We start from the raw sequence: 16958 nt of genomic DNA, 5'->3' as shown, positions 1-16958 counted from the left end.
CCCGCTCACTATGGCCTTCGCTCGGAGCCACAGGAGCCCTCCCCAGCTCCATCTTCCCCTAGTGCTCCACCTGCCCTGGTGGCAGCAGATCTGAGGGCATCAGGAAAGCTCTGCCAGCATGGCCAGTGCTCAGCACCAGAGCGTGTTGTGCCATGGATTCCAGGGTGCCCAGGATACTAGGACCAGAGGCAGCTCAGCCCAGCACAGATCTGCCTCTGTCTTCTTCTGGCAAGCCTGCGCTGGGCAGAGTGGCCAGGGGCCTGAATCCTGCCCCTGGCAGTGCCAGGCCTATTCTGCCAGGCTACCCACACTTCCCAGATTGGGCAGGACAAGAAGACCTGTGTCACTTGTGTGCGTCATCTAGCAGAAGCTCTTTTGTACTGACTGACACAACACATCACACGCTAGAAAGAGCTGGCACTTTTTATTAATGGTGGGTGACTAATAAATACATTACGACAGTCAATAAATTATTACAATAACTAGAGATTTATTAAACCAACAAGTCACTCTTCTTACAAAATTACAGTTAATATAAGGTGGGTGGCAGCGATGGGTCAGGTGGTGGGATCATTGCACCTAAGAAGGTCTGCTAAGAGGTGGGGTGTGGTGGTGGGGGGAGCCCGGCTACCAGGCTGGGACCAGAGGGAGCAGATGGCTGCAGGGACCAAGGCAGAAGCAGGGTGGAAGAGACCAAGAGGTTAAAGGTGTTGCCGCCCACTCCGGGCAGACAGCGATGGTGGTGGAGGAGGGGACGGGGAGCAGGGACTAAGAGCTGCTGGGAGCGATGTAGTTTTTAACTCCAAGGGTCTTTTATTCCCGGGGCCCAGCGGGGGAGAGGTGAGCTACCTTTCAGAGGGAGTCCACTCTGGCCAGAGAGCCCAGGACTTTGGATGGGGGCCACTTTTTCTGGTTTTGCCCAACTTGTCCCTGGCTTAACAGGCAGTCATCTGGGACGTGTATGGGGACGGGGGATCCTGTCTGTGAGCCCTAGTCCCACTCTTGGCAGGTGGTTAGAGGACTCTCCCTCACTGAGGAGTGGGGGTACAGGGGTCCTGCCACAAACCCCACAGAAATGGCTCGCACTGGCCCTGGTCCCTGGGATGCTGAGACCATCACTCTATAGCTGTGACCCGACAGGGGCAATAGCCTGAGGGGTGTTTGTCTCTGGCACTCCTGACTGAATCTGTGGTGACCACAGAGTGAGCTGGAGCCTTAGGGCTAGGGTTCCTGAGAACTGTGGGGCTGTGCCTAGAGGGTCTCAGGAGGCTCAGAGAAGAGCGCCAGCAGCCAGAAACAGCTCTGTGCTCCGGAGTCTCCAGATGGGGCGACAGGTTCCCTAGGGGCATATAGAGGCTCGCAAGCCTCCCTTTGGTGTATTTCTTGCCAAGAAGCTGAAGACCACTGGGTCAGACAGAGAGGAGAGAAGAAGGAGAGATGGATGTGGAGAGCATCCCGGCACCTGCTGTAGTGTGCAGGACGTGGGAGTTATGGGTGTTTCCTGTTGCAGAGGGCAAGGGGCTGGGCAATGTGACTCCAGCTTCCCCAGTGGGGTGGGGGGGTGCTCTGCTGACAGCCAGGTTATAGGATTGGGGAGGGATTTTTGCCTGCCTCTGGGGACACTCATGATGTCCAGTGCAATCCATGCAAGTCAGGCATCTCCAGTTGCAACCAATGTGGTGTGGAGCTGGGCTGGGAGACAGAGATGGTGTAGGTCTTCTGTCTGAGCCAGCAGGGTAGAAAGGAATGGGGCAGCAGGATTTAGGGTCTTCAATAAAGGGGTCACAGGCAGAAGGCCGGAGCTGTTGGTGAGTGGCCCAGGCTGGGTAGACCCCATCCCCAGGCCAGAATATAACAGCATTTATCCTTGGGTCTTAGATAAACACCCTGTTCCCCAAATCAGGCCAGAGTCTTGGGGCCTCTATCCATGCTCAGAGGGAAGGCTTTTGAGATGACCACTGACATAACAGCACAACCCTGACTGTGGGCATCTGACAGGACCATGACCACGTGTGTCGTGAGGGCACCTTTCCTGGAAATCAGCTTCCCCTGGCCTGCTAAGGGACAGCCATTTAGAGCATAGCACAGTGCCTCTGAGAACACAAGGACACTGGACATAAGACCCCTGCCACCCTGGTCTGACCATGAAAAATACTTCACCGCACACCCACAGCCACGACGGAGCCAAAACTCATATCACCCTCAGTTATCTCTCCATGGTGGGACTGCAGGTGATGATGGGAGGATGTGGTGCACGGGGCAACCATTTTCCCCGTGGAGCATGTCACTGAGGGTTACAGCAGTCATCTCAGAACCCCCTCTTCAAGGTAGGAGGATTGAGAGCCACACAAGACACTGAGCAGGACAGATCAGGTACGAGAAGGCAGCTTGGGAAATGGGAGGGCAGGCAGGCCCCAGGCATGTGGCCCCTGCCAGTTCTACTGAGAGGGAAGGGCTAGGCCCAGGCCTTGCCTCCAGCCAGGGGCTCTTACTGTGCTGCAGTGATTTGAGGGACTGCTCGGGGAGTGGAGAACCTTGAGGTGACAGAGACAGTCACTTCCACCTTCTTGGTAATAGCTTCCGAGGGGGGGCTTGTCCAATACCCCCTCCACTGCAAGTGCTTTTGAATCTGGGGTCACAGTATGGGGCAGTAGGGGTGCAGGTGGCCACACCCTGATGGCGATGCTGGGAAATAACTCCTACATATATGTTGGGCTAAATGGTTTAACTGGCCTTAGCTGCCCATTGCAGGGTGGTGAGGTTGGCTCCCAAAGCCAATCCTTTTTCACATCCCCACACCTGGTGCAAGGTTTTAAAATGATGGCGTGAACAAAGGAAGTGGCCTTGGGCTGGGTGGCAGCAGCAATGCAGTAAGACCGAGTAGGGAGGGCTCCCCAGAGGCACTGTCCCCTGTGAGCATTTGGCACTGGGGAAGGTCCCCATGTCTCCCTGCACCAGCTGGAGCCAACAAACCCAGAGCTGTGGGAATGGTGCTCTTCCTGTTCCTGGGCAGGCAGGCCAGGAGAGTGCAGGGAGCCCAGACACTGGACCTGCCTCAGCAGTCCCAGCATTCAGAAGAACATGGGGCTTGACTATGGAGGCAGAGGATTCTCCAGGGTCTATCTGTGCTACTGGCTGGGGTACCAGCCTACCACAGATACCTAGGAGTGAGAGGGAGGTGTGTAGACTGCTCAAGGTCAGCCAAGACCAGGGTCACCAGAAACTACCCCATCCCCTTTTGTTCAGGGACCTCTGTAGCAAAGTCTTCTCCCAGGGGTTCTAAGACTTGGTGCATGGGCAGGGGGTGTGTGTGAGCTGGACCCTCCTTGAGCTCACATTCAAGGGTGCTGGCCAGTTCACCTTTTGTCTTCAGCCCTGGAGGCTGGGAGAACACCGGGTGTTTCCCAACTTCTTGTTTGAGCTGAAGTGAAGCAGGACACTGGCCCGGGGCCGGCTGTGCCTCTCCTGCATCTCTGCCTACGGAACGCCCAGTCACCTGCCCTGCCTGACTGGCTTGAGTTGCTATGACTTGGAGAAGGAAAGTGTATTTATTCACACCTGGAATATTTGAACCCAGGTGAGTGGATCCAACAGTCAACTTGCAATGAGGAGGAAGAGGCCCTAGCTCAGGCACAAAGTGCTGCCTCCCCTGGCCTCCCTCTCCAACTTCCAGAGGCATAGGACTTGCCCTCCCGCCATTCACCTTCACAGCCAGCCAGTCTCAGGAGCATATACAGGCCTAGCATCATAGCTAGGTTTCCGGGGGAGGCCATTGGATAAGAAAGGATGACCAGAGAGGGGCCAAGACCCAAGCTCAGGGAGGAAGAAGGTCTGAGCCTTCATGCCCCACAAGTTGGTCCCACCCCAGCTTTTGGCGACGGAACTGCCCCCCACCAGAGAGACTCAAAGCAAAGCTAAGGGATGGCATCTACTGTCCCCAACCAGCCAGCACCCTGCTGTAGGACCATCCTGCCATCTGAATCACCCCAGATGACAGGAGGAGACCCCAGGATTTTGAGTATGAGGCACAGAGTACAGGATATGCCCATTTCGGGCCAAATGGCAGCTTTGCCTACTTCCTCCCAGCTTTCCCCCAGCCTCTGAGTAAAACCCAGAGGCACAGCAGACCAGCCAGCAGCACCCAGGTGGTACGCGGTGGTCTCCTGCCTTGTGGTGTGGCGCTCAGCACCTGCGCCTGGCTCTGTTACCATGTGTCCTGCTGGTGGGGTGGGGTGGAGTGGAGAGTACTTGAAGGATGACCCCTCTTTCCCTGGGGCCAGATTCTTCTATCTCAGGGCACAGAGTGGTCAGAGCAGAGGCAGAGCTCTGGTTCCAGGGGAGGAACGGGTGGCAGGCTGGGTGGAGCATGGGCAGCTGGGCAATGCGCTGGGGCTCAGTAAAGTCCACAGCCTCGCAGGTTTTTGGCGATGATGACGTCCGTCACAGCATCAAAGACAAATTGGATGTTGTTGGTGTCCGTGGCACAGGTGATGTGGGTGTAGATCTCTTTATGGGTTGACTTGTTCTTACTCTCATACTGCCCCTGGATGTAAGTCACAGCTTCTGTGAAGGAGCTGGGGCCTGTAGGAGGAAATAGCAGTGGTAGGTAAAGGGAGGCACCCCTGGGCTTCCCAGTGTGGAAGCCCTAGGGCCTAGCCATTGTGTCTATTAGGCCAGGAGCCAAGGGCCTTAGCCTCTCAGGACCACCACAAAGGGACAGGCAGATGGGGGTGGGAAGTTTGAAGGCTTAGCTCCAGCAACTGCATACAATGCTGCAAGTGGTTCAAAGCCAGGGTAGAGATCACCTCAATGATTGCCTACTCTACGGGTAAGAACTGTTTAGTCAAAATGCTGTTTTCTTCTCATATGCCAAATGCAAACTCTATATCCTATAATGAGCCACGTGCAGGGGGTTCAAGTACTGCTCTTCTGCAGGCACACCCTGTCCATCTGTGATCCTACTCAGTAGGCCAGGATGCTCCCTCCTGTCTGATACAGTCAGCAAGGTAGGAGGATCAGTCTGGGGTCTGCTTGGCACCTGTGGACTGCTGCAGTCTCCTTCCCCTTCTTGTTCTCTCCCTCTGTGTCTCCTTTCAGGGGTCCTCCTCAGTCTTTCTGAGTAACAATACACTGATCTGGTTCCTGGGTGCAGGGCCTCTGCTTTGTAGTACACCCCAATAGCTTCTAGGAACCCAGGTCCAGGCCAGGCCAGGCTGGGGCCACTCATAAGAGACAGGCAGGGAGGGGAACTGGAACTTGAATCACGGAGCAAAGCTGGGTGACATACCTGAGGGAGGGGTTCAAACCATCTCTGGTGTATGTGTGCAGGCCCCAGGCCTGGACTCCAGGGTCCATCAGACCACAGCTCTTTGCTAAATCTGGAGATGAAGCCATTCCTGGGATAGCAGGTAATTGCCAGATTCCCTCAGTTTAGTGTCTCCTCCTTCCTTGCCCCACCTCCAACCTGGCCTTGGTGACTAGCCAGGAGAGGGTCCTACAGGCCCTCATCTTATGGCTGGAGAAAAACCTGGCTGGTGAGTGGAGGAAGCTGAGCCCTGACTATCCCTAGCTGGATGTTACTGGGGTTGGTCCTGGCCTACAAGGCCACCAGCCTGATTTTGAGAAATGAGTGTGGGAAGAGCAGGAGAAGAACTAGGCTGCTCACCTAACTCTCCAGGTCATGACCTGGAGACCTGTTATACTGGGTTCCATCTCCCTCACCCTGCGTCCTCCAGGCCTGGGGGCTGGCCAGACTAAGGAGACCTCTCTCATTCTCAGGTCATCTGGGAAGAGCTGATGAGCACTGGGCTGTTCCCAGGCCTGCTATAGACCTATTGCCATTTGGCAGGACTTCCAATCTTGTGGCTCCTCAGCGGCACTGCTCAGGCTGCCTTCCTTGTTACCTACCTTCTGTTTCCTTCTCACATGCCAGATGTAAACCCTATGTCCAATAACGAGCCACATGCTCTCTTGCTCTCTGTGGCTGCAGGGGCCTAAGTTCAGCTAAGACCAGTGTGGCAGTTGTTCTCTTGTCCTTGCATCCTCTGCAGGGAAAGCAAGGCCTTGCAGCTTGTAAGACTGCCACACCCAATGAGCCACGCCACTCTTGCAGTCGTTTGTGTGGGAGGTGCTGTACAGATGCTGTGTGGCATCATTATGATCTGGTAGTCACAGTAAACTTGGAGTGAGCACACACTTCTACAGAGTGTCATGTTACACTCTGCATGGCCATTAGCTCCTTTTATCCCCTTAGTAACTCTGTGAGAGAGGCAAGACAACCACAGTGATCACCCCCATCTTTCAGATGATGAAACCAAGGCAGACAGGTCATGTGACCTGCCTAAGTTACTTTCAAGTGACTAAGTTTGGGGCGGGACCTTGCTGGGCTGCCTGAGTCCAAGCCCTCGCTTGATCCCCCTTTATCACCTTGGGATTCCCACTATGTAAGTCCCCCCTCCCTAACTTTTCAGATGAGTAGCTTGGGCTCTCTAGAGTTGTTGACATCAAATGACGAGACCGAGATGTGGCAAGCTAGGGCACTAGCCATAAGCTGCTTAGGGTTCTTTGCTACAGATGGCTCCTGAGCAGGCCTTTGGGGGTATATTGTGATGTTAGACAGTGTTGCTCTCTGAGCCCTAGGGCGGCAGGGGGCTGTGCAGGCTGGGGAGGTCTCTACCTGTGTACTCAGGAAAGCAGATGGTCAGTGGGGACTTCTTGATCTTCTCTTCAAATATGTCCTTCTTATTGAGAAACAGGATGATGGATGTGTCTGTGAACCACTTGTTGTTACAGATGCTGTCAAAAAGCTTCAAGGATTCATGCATGCGGTTCTGTAACAGAGTGGAGAGGTCGGTGAGGGCTGGCGGGGCCTGGAGCCCTGACCCACCACGGCCATGACACAGCAGGACAAGCAGAGGGAAGGGCCACCAATGCTCTGAATGCACCACCAGGGTTGGAGACAGGGGGCCCACAAGGACAAATAGGACACGTCCCTGCTTCATTCCACACACAGGCAGGCTAGGGCAGGGCAGGGGTGGGTTGTGGGGGATGTGGCCCCCTTACACAGGGAGCAGGCCCTGGTGGGGCAGTGGGTCACTGCAGAGGCTGCAGTCCCTGGAAAGGACATGCACCATGCACGTAGAGGGCAGGGCCGTAGCCACCGTCCACCACTCCTACATGGAACGTGGCTCATGCAGGCTTCTCCACCAGGGTCTCATTCGGTTTCACCAGCGAGGTTGGGAGGGAGCACACGTTCAACTGGGCAACATTAACCGAGGAATGAGATCCTCGAATTAATCCCGAGTTGGAAGCAGACACTAGGGGAACAGCGTCCTGGGGGTGGTGCTGCTGTGGCCTCAGTTGGTTGGGTGACTTTGTTGGTTGCCTGGGCTGGGGTAGGTTCTGGGAGAACTGTGCTTGAGCTGGTTTCTCAGAAGAGAGGCCAGGAGAACCCCAAGAAGAAACACAGCAATACAGATTAAAGCTGAGAGAAAGTGAAAAACCCAGCAGCAAATGACAGAAAGAGAAAGAAAAACCTGGAAAAATTGGTCCAACCAGCCTCAGAGCCAAGAAGTTCAGGGCGGCTCTGCCCAGACTCCTGCACAGGTCGCGCACTGATGCCAGGGCTGCGGGAGGCTGGGGCGGGAGGATGGCCTCCGCCCAGTGGCTGGTGAGGGAACAGCCTGGGGCAGGCATTCACAGCAAAGTCACCCAGCGGGGCCCTGAGAACCTTCTGCTTTCAACTCTTAGCTGATGTTTGATCGGAGGGAGGTGCTTCATACCTGCCGGGCTTGGATGGTCTCTCAGACTGTGCCCATGGTTTTGGCCTTGCTTTGGCAAGATAAGGCCCTGCAGGTGCTGGTGGTGGTAGTGGTGGAGAAGTTGTGACGGCCTGCGGCCTGGCTGGGTGGCGCTGAGAGCAGGTACGAGGACAGGATGAGCCCGTGGGGTCCCAGGGTGCAGCGGGCAGGGTGGCTGGTCCGGTGGGTGGCAGCCACTAGCCACAGGGCCCTTTGGCCTAGCTCCAGGAGCCGCCTCCAGATACCTTTGCCTCAGCAGCCCCAACTCTCACCCTAGGCCAGGAAGGGAGGCACAGAGCTGGCCAGAGGAGAAGGCCAAGGACCAAGGACTGGGTGACTGGTGCCTACGTGATGCCTCTCTGGGACAGAATATCCATGTCCCACAACCTGGTCTGTAGCCACAACACCTGCACGCCGGAGCAGCAACTGCACTTTACTGAGTGACGACTGCACAGGCGCTCTTATGGCCTGTAGCCCACGAGGCTTGTCTACCACCATCACTACTCAGAGCAGATGCCGGGGAAGGGGCGGCGGTTATGCATGATCATACAGCTGGCGGGGCGGCGCCAGATCCTGGCCTGGATCCATGTGACTCCCGAGCTGTCCAACTACGCACACATGCCGAGACACCAGCCGCTAGTCCCACAGCAATAGTATTATTGCTTTGCTGCCGCTACGGGCTGCCGGCGGGCTGGAAATCAATTCCTGTTCCCGGAGGGAGGCTGCAGTTCCCCCAGCTGTGTGTGGCCAGCCTCGGGGAGAGGAGGAACCCGGGACCAGCCTGTTCCTGACCTTGGCCCATATGCTTTTGCTTCCCCAAGGTCCAGCCCTTGTGAAGAAGGGCAGGAGAAACGGCAAAGCAGGCACGAAAGAGCAGCAGTAAGGCGAGGAAGGAAGAGGACTCCAGGGGAAAGTACTCAAAGACCTAGGTGTTGCTCGGCAGCAAGGCTGGTGACTAGCTTATATGGGAAGTTCACCATCCCCAGAACCAGCCTCCTTCATGTCCCGGAGACCTCAATGCCATGAAGCTTGGTGCCCATGGCTGCTAAGACCACCCACCTGACACTCTTCTCTCTACATCTACACCGAGGTTGCTGAGACCCCAGCTCGGTGGCTGCTGGGCCTTGGCTCTGACAGCGCAGGCTCAAAGGAAGGACCATGCTCCAGTGGAGAGGGGCCCATCTCCTTCACTCTCAATCCCGTCCACTCTCAGGTGTGACCATCAGAATAGACAGACCATGCCACACTTACACTGCAGGGGAGCCAAAGGGACAGGGCACAATGGCTCCAGCAGCACAGGGACAACCCACAGAGTGGTGAAGAATGTGCCGGGGCAGTCACTCTGGTGGACACACTCCCTGGAGGCCATCCTGGGCTGAGGTCCAGGATATGTCTGCCCCTTTCCACAATGAGGGTCCAGCCTAGGTCCGTGCTTCTTCAACTCCCCTGCTTGCCACAGGCACTGAGAATGACAGCAGCTGAAACCCATCCCCAGTAGCGTGTCATGTGGGTCTGGATTACCCGGCAGCAGGCAGCTTGTGCCTCATCTGCCCAAAGCCCCATCACTCTGGGTAAGTCCCTCGGGGTCACTGGCTCCCCCACCCCCAGCCTTACACCCTCACAGCCCACTCCTAAGAGCTCATCCCAACAACACAGTGGCTCTGGAGGTGCAGTGGGGTTGAGACTGATGAGAAAATTAGATTCATAGTTAGACAGTCCTTGCTCAAGGCCATCATGACCACAAGGCCCCTCTCTGAGCCTCAGTGCTGATCCCAGAGGTTCAGGGTAAAGGTCTAGGTTTCAGACAGAGAAGCCAAAGTGTGAGCCCACAGCCATGAGTCTCTCTCCCAGGAGTGGCCCATCATGGAAATATAGGCTGCAGCCTCACCAGGAAAAGCTCAGTGGATGCACCCAACTCAGGGTAATCACCAGCAGCCACAGAACCACCATTGTGGCACTGCTAAAACAAATGATTTCACATGGATCAAATCCTTCTGTGGAGTAGCCTTTGACAAAGTAAGTGACGTTACTGCTCCCCACCACCACCCTCTTCACGTGATGCTAAGCCAGGTGCTGCATAGATCTGGCAGCAAATCAGTACACAGAAGAGCCAGGATGAGGCCTTGGGAAGGCCGGACGCTCTGAGAGAGTGCCCCCTCTGAAACCAGGTGGCAGGTCTGTGAGGCTGAGTTTGATGCATAGATAGAAAGTGGGAGCCTGGCCTGGCATGTGGCACATTAGGAGGGCAGAACCATTTGTGCCATATACCAGCATACCTTCTTCCTGCTGCCCTTCCCACTACGGGGGCCCACACACACTGTCACGGCCTGGTGAGCAGGATGTGCCGTTGAAGACCAGGCTCCTGTTTCTGTTGAACCTTCACTCTTGCTCAGCTGCACTCTGGCATTTTAGAATTTACTTAGTTTTGTCCTGGCCCTATATGGTCTCTGTGACTGCACTTTTTACCAGTGAAGTGCTTACTGCCCAAGACCCCCATTTTGCCAAGCTCTTTGCAGCCAGTTTGCACACAGGCTTTCCATCAGAGGCCCCCAGCTACCACCACTGCACTGCTCTCACACAGCACTTGTCTTGGCAACCTACGGTGGGGGAGCAAGATGGCATGGCCTGTCCCAGATGCAACCTCAGTCACCATGGCTGATTGGACCCTTCAGCACTGTAGGAAACTGAGGCCTGAGTGCTCCCAACATTGGCCTGTTTTGTGGCTAGCTCTCACTTCAAGACAGCCGGCCCCTTTGTGCTAGCCCCTGGCCAGTGGGCCTAGAGCCACTCACCGTGGTTTCGTCCTCGTGGAGCACCTGGTCATAGCCGCTGAGCGCGACACAGAAGATGATGGCCGTGACATCCTCGAAGCAGTGGATCCACTTTTTACGTTCAGATCGCTGGCCCCCAACGTCGAACAGCCTGCAGGAAAACAGGGAAGGTGTGAGGGCGAGGCCCAGGCAACTGCAGAGATGCCTTGTTGTCCAGCAGTGAGTGTGCTGAGCAGTTGGGGAACAGTGCCCTCATGAGAGATAGATCAATGACATTTTTGGGGTTGCGTGTGTCCCTAGGCCCTGTCCCAGGACTGAGCCATGCTTACGTAGAAGTGACTCAAAGATCTGTCCTTTTAATCTGAAAATTTTACTATGAGGTTGCACTACAGCTGGCCCCCATGAAATGCCTCTGGTGGTCCTACTCTCTAGGTGACTGACATTCACCTTCTGTTCCTTTCTGAGCACATGCTCTGGGAGAAATTCAAAGCAGCCTGAGGGGGAGTCAGGCAATCACTATCACCTGTTTGTGGGTGGGGAAAGTGAGGTACTCCCTCTAGCTCTTGGCTTGAGTCCAGTCATGGCAGAGCTGGTCTGTGATCTAAGCCTATGTGCAGACACTAAGGTTTTGCTTTGTTCCACACTACTCTTTCATCAGCAGGCTAATGTCTAGTGTCTTCTTCAGCCTCTGGCTTCCGGGCCACAAGGGCAGGGGAAAGAAACAGTTGGTGGGTGGGATATAGGTCCTGGAAGTACCAGACCACTGTTGTACCCTAATCTCCCTAAGCAAGGAGCCCTAGTTTCCCAGACGTAGGAGGTCTATAGGCACCCACTGCACAATGGGTAGGTCTGGTACTGTGAGGACAGAAGCACTGTCCATGAAGGCATAGCCAGCAACTGTAGAAAGAGATCAGAACAGGTGTGGAGCCAGGAAATGTGCCTTGATCTCACCCTACCACTGCCTCCTATAGATCCCGTCTCCCATCTGAAATATAGAGAGGTTAGCCAATGATCTCTGTGGCTCCCCCTGTGGGCAGGACTGAACTGAGACTTCCCATCCTCACGGTGAGGAGACAAAGGAGATGGAAGGTAAGTGAGGCCCCCAGGCTGGAAGAGGCCTAGCACGTCCCATTCAGCCCTGCAAAGAAGCTGCCTGTTGAGCCCAGGACCTGGATATGGAGCCTCAGCCAGTCCGGTCAGACCAGCTGAGAGCCAAAAAAGAGCTAGTCTGTCTGCTGGTCTGAGGTCCCTGCCTGCCCCTCACCTCCTGGTCTCTCTTCTAGTTCCAAGGACACCCAGAAACTATACCTGGAAGTCAAGGCAATGACCACCAGGCCTCAGCACAGGGCCTGCCTGGGGGACAGAGCCCTCTAGCAGGGCCTGGCAATCTGGCCTCATAGCTCAAGCTCCTGCTCTGAAGCCCTCAGAGCCCCGGGTCCCAGCTGTGTACTGTGGGGTTGGGGGAGGGGTTTGCTCTTTCCAGGCCTCAGCTTCCCTGGGTGCTTTAGGACAGGGTACCAGCTACTCTCTCAGCTCTCCCTCCCCAGCTCTGAGATTACATGGGTGCTTAGGGTTTCCCAGGCATCACTTGGGCTAACCCAGCCTGTTCTTCAGTGGCCCTTAAGCAAGTCTCCCTAGCCCTTGAAGAAGCACTCGGGCTCCTGGTATCCAGATGACTGCCCCCAAACAAAAACTCCCAAGACAGGGCGTGATCAGGCTGCATAGCTGAGCCGAGGCAGAGGATGGAGTTCCCCATTCTGTGCTGCTTTCACCAGGGCCTAGTTTCCCCTGGTTTTCACCTGAAGTGGAGATTCTTGAATGTGAAGTGGGTTTCTACGATGCCGGTGGTTTTGACCCTGGTTCGGAGGATGTCCTGCTCGGTGGGCTGGTAGTCGGAGGCTCCAATCCGATCCAGGCTGTCCAGGTAGCTGGGAACAACACACAAGGGACAATGGACACTGCTCTAAGCTCACCACCTTCAGAGTCCAGTGTCAGCCAGGTCCCTTACAGGTGACTGTGGGGACAATCAAGGAAGAAGGTCCTAGACTTGCAGTCTCTATCAGCCTCTAATTCAGACCCAAAGGCACACTCAAGAGAACATGTGCAGATGGGACTACCATGTTTATAGCATCATTTTGTCATTTCTTTTATTTCCTTATTGTGAGACAGAGGGAGGGAGAGAGAGAGAGAGAGACAGACAGACAGACAGAGACAGAGAGAGAATGGGCTTGCCAGGGCCTCTAGCCACTGCAAATGAACTCCGCAAGTTCAGGGACAGTGCGAGATACCTAGTGAAACTGCATCTCAAACAACAAAACAAAGCAGCACCCTTGCACCCCTTGCACACCTGGCTTATGTGGGTCCTGGAGAATTGAACCGAGGTCCTTTGGCTTTGCAGGCAAGCACCTTAACCACTAAGCCATCTCTCCAGCTCCATTCTTTATTTTTAAAAAATATTTTATATTTATTTATTTGACAAAGAAGGAGGGGGGGGGGGAGAGAGAGAGAATGGGCATGCTAGGGCCTCCAGCCACTGAAAATAAACTCCAGACGCATGTGCCACCTTGTGCACCTGGCTTATATGGGTCCTGGAGAATTGAACTGAGGTCCTTTGGCTTTCAGGCAAGTGTGTTAACCACTAAGATATCTCTCCAGCCCCCATTTTGTCATTTCTTAATTTAAAAGTAATAATAGAAAAAAATTGCTGGGCATGTGTGGTGGTTTGAATAGAATAGATGGCCCCAATATATTCAGTTGTTTGTTTGTAGTTTGCATCTGTAGACACCTGGCTGGAGGCAGTATCACGGGGTGATCTTAAGGTAAGGTGGTGAGTTTCAGATTTCAATCTAAGGATATGCAAAGTGTGCCTGGCTGGAGTGCCTGAAGTGTGCTGTGCTGTGTGGCTTTTTGGCTTTTGGCTTGTACTGCTCTCTCTCTGCTTGGGCCTGTGAAGGCAGGCCAGCTTCTTCTGCCATTATGGAACTTCCCATGGATCTGTAAGCTTCAATAAATATCCCTTCCTCCATAATTGTGCCTGGTCTGGAAGTTCATCTCAGAGAACCTGAAGTTGTCTGCTATAGCATGGTAGCACACACTTTTAATCCCAGCACTCAGGAGGCAGCAGTAGGATTGCTATGAGTCTGAGGCCAGCCTGGGACTACAGTGAGACCCAGGTCAGTCTGGGCTAGAGTGAGATCCTACCTTGAAAAAAACCAATAAAAAACAAAATAAAAAAGAAAACAAATTTAAATTAAAAAACTAATAATAGACAGTAGGTAGGTTTTATTCCTTACATGTACTTAGGTTCCACCCTTAATTTACCTGTGCCAAAGGTACTGCTTTACAGATTAGAAAACTGAGGTTCAGGACTGTGAGACTGCTCAATAGTTAAAGACACTTGTTTTGCAAAGCCTGCTGGTCTGGGTTCAATTCCCCAGCACCCATGTAAAGACAGACATAAAAAGTGGAGCATGCATCTGATGTACATTTGCAGTAGCAAGAGACCCTGCATACACACGTGCAAATAAATAAATATACTGAAAAAAAAAAAAAAAAAGAAAGAAAACAGGGATCAACCCGGGTAAGGCTTGGACCTGATAGTTGCTTGGCTCCAGATTTTTTTTTTTTTGTTTGTTTGTTTCTTGATGTAGGGTTTCATTCTAGCTCAGGCTGACCTGGAATTCACTATGCAGAGACTCAGGGTGGCCTACAAGTTGAGGCAATCCTCCTACCTCTGCCTCATGAGTGTTGGGATTAAAGGTATGTGCCACCATGCCCAGCTCAGAATCTTTATTTTTAGTGTGTTATAGTGCTCTGAGGGGCCCCTTAGCATGGCTACCCTTCCAAACACCCTTCTCATTTACCAAGGGATCCGTGTGCCTCTTCCCACTTGATGCTCTTGGACTGGGGGGGCTCAAGGTTCAGAGAGTGGCAGGGAATCCCTGGGACTGAGGTCTTTGGAATCAGTATTCACTGTAGTGCCCGCCTTTTCCTTCTCTCTCTCCATCCTTCATTCCCTTCTTCTTTTTTTTTCAAGGTAGGGTCTCACTTTGGCCTAGGTGGACCTGGAGCTCACTGTGCAATCCTCACACCTCAGCCTCCTGAGTGCTTGAACTAAAGGCAGGCACCGTCACGCCCCGCAGTGCTTCCTTTCGTAAGAGTGACACTCTTCATGGCAGGTACAGTGGCAGTGGGTGGGTGAAGGGGAGGGAGCTGAGGCAGCAAAACAGGCCTGGAAGCATGAGCTACCCACAGCTGCCTCCTTGCCAGGCCAGAGGGTATCAATCCTTGATGCCAAAGCCTCTCTTTTCACCGTCGTCATACCTTCTGCTTTCAGGCTGTTGCTAAGGTATCAGGCATGAGGAACCCCTGGTCTCGCCACTCTTATCTCAGCTACACAACCTCTGAACATACAAGCTGGTCCCTGGCCTCACTCTAAGATGGCTGGGTCTCATCAAAGCCCCCAAGCCATAGAAGCCCTTTGCCATTCCCTGGTGGGTCCCCATGTGCCAAACATGTCTCAGATTACGTACTCAGGTTGAGCCAGCATGTTTGCAGAGGTACCAGTCCCACTGAGAGAGCGCGAGCCAGTAGAGAAGCCCTCTAAGCCCCGTGTCCCCAAGTACATGGTGGAGGGTGGAGCATGATGAGTGGGGCTTCAGGGTGTCGATGCTGCCCCGAGAACTGCGCAGCATGACAGCCCTACCTGGCTTAATTTAACGACACAACTTAAAACACAACCCTGGGGCTGGAGAGATGGCTTAGCGGTTAAGCGCTTGCCTGTGAAGCCTAAGGATCCCGGTTCGAGGCTCGGTTCCCCAGGTCCCACGTTAGCCAGATACACAAGGGGGCGCACGCGTCTGGAGTTCGTTTGCAGAGGCTGGAAGCCCTGGCGCGCCCATTCTCTCTCTCTCCCTCTATCTGTCTTTCTCTCTGTGTCTGTCGCTCTCAAATAAATAAATAACTAATTAAAAAAAAAAAACACAACCCTGGACCAAAGGAGTGTTAAAGAAAGCCAGGTATGGTGGCTTTGCGTGTCTGTATTCTCGGCATTGAGGCTAAGGCAGAAGCAGGCACCTAGGGTCTACACCGCAAATTCAGGGACAGTGCGAGATACCTAGTGAAACTGCATCTCAAACAACAAAACAAAGCAGCACTGGTGTCCCTGTACCCCCGAGTCTGTGTCCCCTCTCCCTGCCAGAAGGGGAGAAGACCGTGGACTCGGGCCCAGCAGGCAGTGAGAAGGCAGTGAAGGGAGGAGGCCTCCCCGGCGCTGGGGCCACTGAGAAGACGAGGCCGTGAAGAGCGGTCTCTCCTGACCTGACTTGGGTTCTGACATGTCTTAGGCATGGACTTCATGTGCACAGGGAGCAGGTATCTCTAGGTGTTCACCTCGGGCTCACAGGGTTCAGACACTGGCCCTGTGTACAATCCAGTCCAGGTGTGAGAAATGGGAAGGTGCTCTTGGCCTCACAGTGGACACTGGTTTGTTTGCTGCCATCCAAGCCAATGGAAATAACTATGTCATCAGTGCTTTACTTGGCCTAGCTCACTACCCATCACACTGGTCTCACTGTGTAGCCCAGACTGGCCTCAAACTTGTAATCCTGCCTCCACCTCCCGAGTGCTGGGACTGCATGTATTCAGCATCTTGTCTAATGGTCAGTTCCTTCATACCAGCACTACTAATGTTTTGGACTACTTAACTCTGTCTTGGAGTTGCCCTGTGCATTTTAGGATGTTTAGCACTATCCCTGGTCCCTATCCACTGAATATCAGGAGCACCACCCTTGTGGTGACAATCACAAATACCTATGCACATTGCTGAATGTCCCTTTAGGGCAGATCAGCCTGGTTGAGAAGCACTGGTGGCTGTGGCTGCACCTGATCAGGTCAGGGGTGTGTATCCTGGGATGGCCTACAGCTTCTCGCTGCAAGCTCCTACAGAAGGCCTCGGCTCCAGATTGTAAAGCAGAAGTATTCCCAGGATGCTGAGATATAACCTCAGTGTCTCTGGAACAGGAGACAGACAGACAGACAGACAGACAGACAGACAGACAGACACACACACACACACACACACACACACACACACACAGACAGACACGCACACCCCCAAGGGCTCTGAAGCCTCCTATCTAGGAGTGGAAGGCAGGTAACCAGTGAGGCAGTCCCTGGAGTGACAAAGCGCAGCAGGCCTGTGACCTTGCTGTCACACTGAGGCACTTCCTCTGTCTTTCCCCTTTCTACCACTTCTGCCTGGCTCAGCCGTTTCCACTTCCTCTTCCCTTCTTTACCCCATCCTCCCTCCTTATTTAGTTATTGCACAGCCTTGGAGGATATCTCTTCTTGTTTTGCATGTGTATACATGTGTGTGGGGGTAGGTGGG

The 16958-nt window shown here is 54.0% G+C and overlaps 1 protein-coding gene across 2 annotated transcripts in view; it reads right to left on the bottom strand.

Moving 5' to 3' along the window:
• The window catches only part of Gnao1 (G protein subunit alpha o1), a 191631-nt gene that overhangs the window by 9860 nt on the left and 164813 nt on the right, over nucleotides 1-16958 (bottom strand). Inside the window, exons 5-8 of one of the 2 annotated variants that reach the window (XM_045147552.1) lie at nucleotides 12370-12498; nucleotides 10592-10721; nucleotides 6677-6830; nucleotides 410-4581 (exon numbers count right to left, since the gene is read on the bottom strand). In XM_045147552.1, coding sequence (XP_045003487.1) covers nucleotides 4394-4581; nucleotides 6677-6830; nucleotides 10592-10721; nucleotides 12370-12498 — 601 coding nt within the window. In that variant the 3' untranslated portion in view covers nucleotides 410-4393. Of the gene's footprint in view, nucleotides 1-409; nucleotides 4582-6676; nucleotides 6831-10591; nucleotides 10722-12369; nucleotides 12499-16958 lie in introns of those variants that run through there. The other variant, XM_045147557.1, reaches the window with a different exon arrangement.

The sequence above is a fragment of the Jaculus jaculus genome, chromosome 1 (genome assembly GCF_020740685.1).
Source record: "Jaculus jaculus isolate mJacJac1 chromosome 1, mJacJac1.mat.Y.cur, whole genome shotgun sequence".
NCBI lineage: Eukaryota > Metazoa > Chordata > Mammalia > Rodentia > Dipodidae > Jaculus > Jaculus jaculus.
Note: the sequence above shows the minus strand (reverse complement) of the source record. Positions and strands in the feature narration are given on the sequence as shown.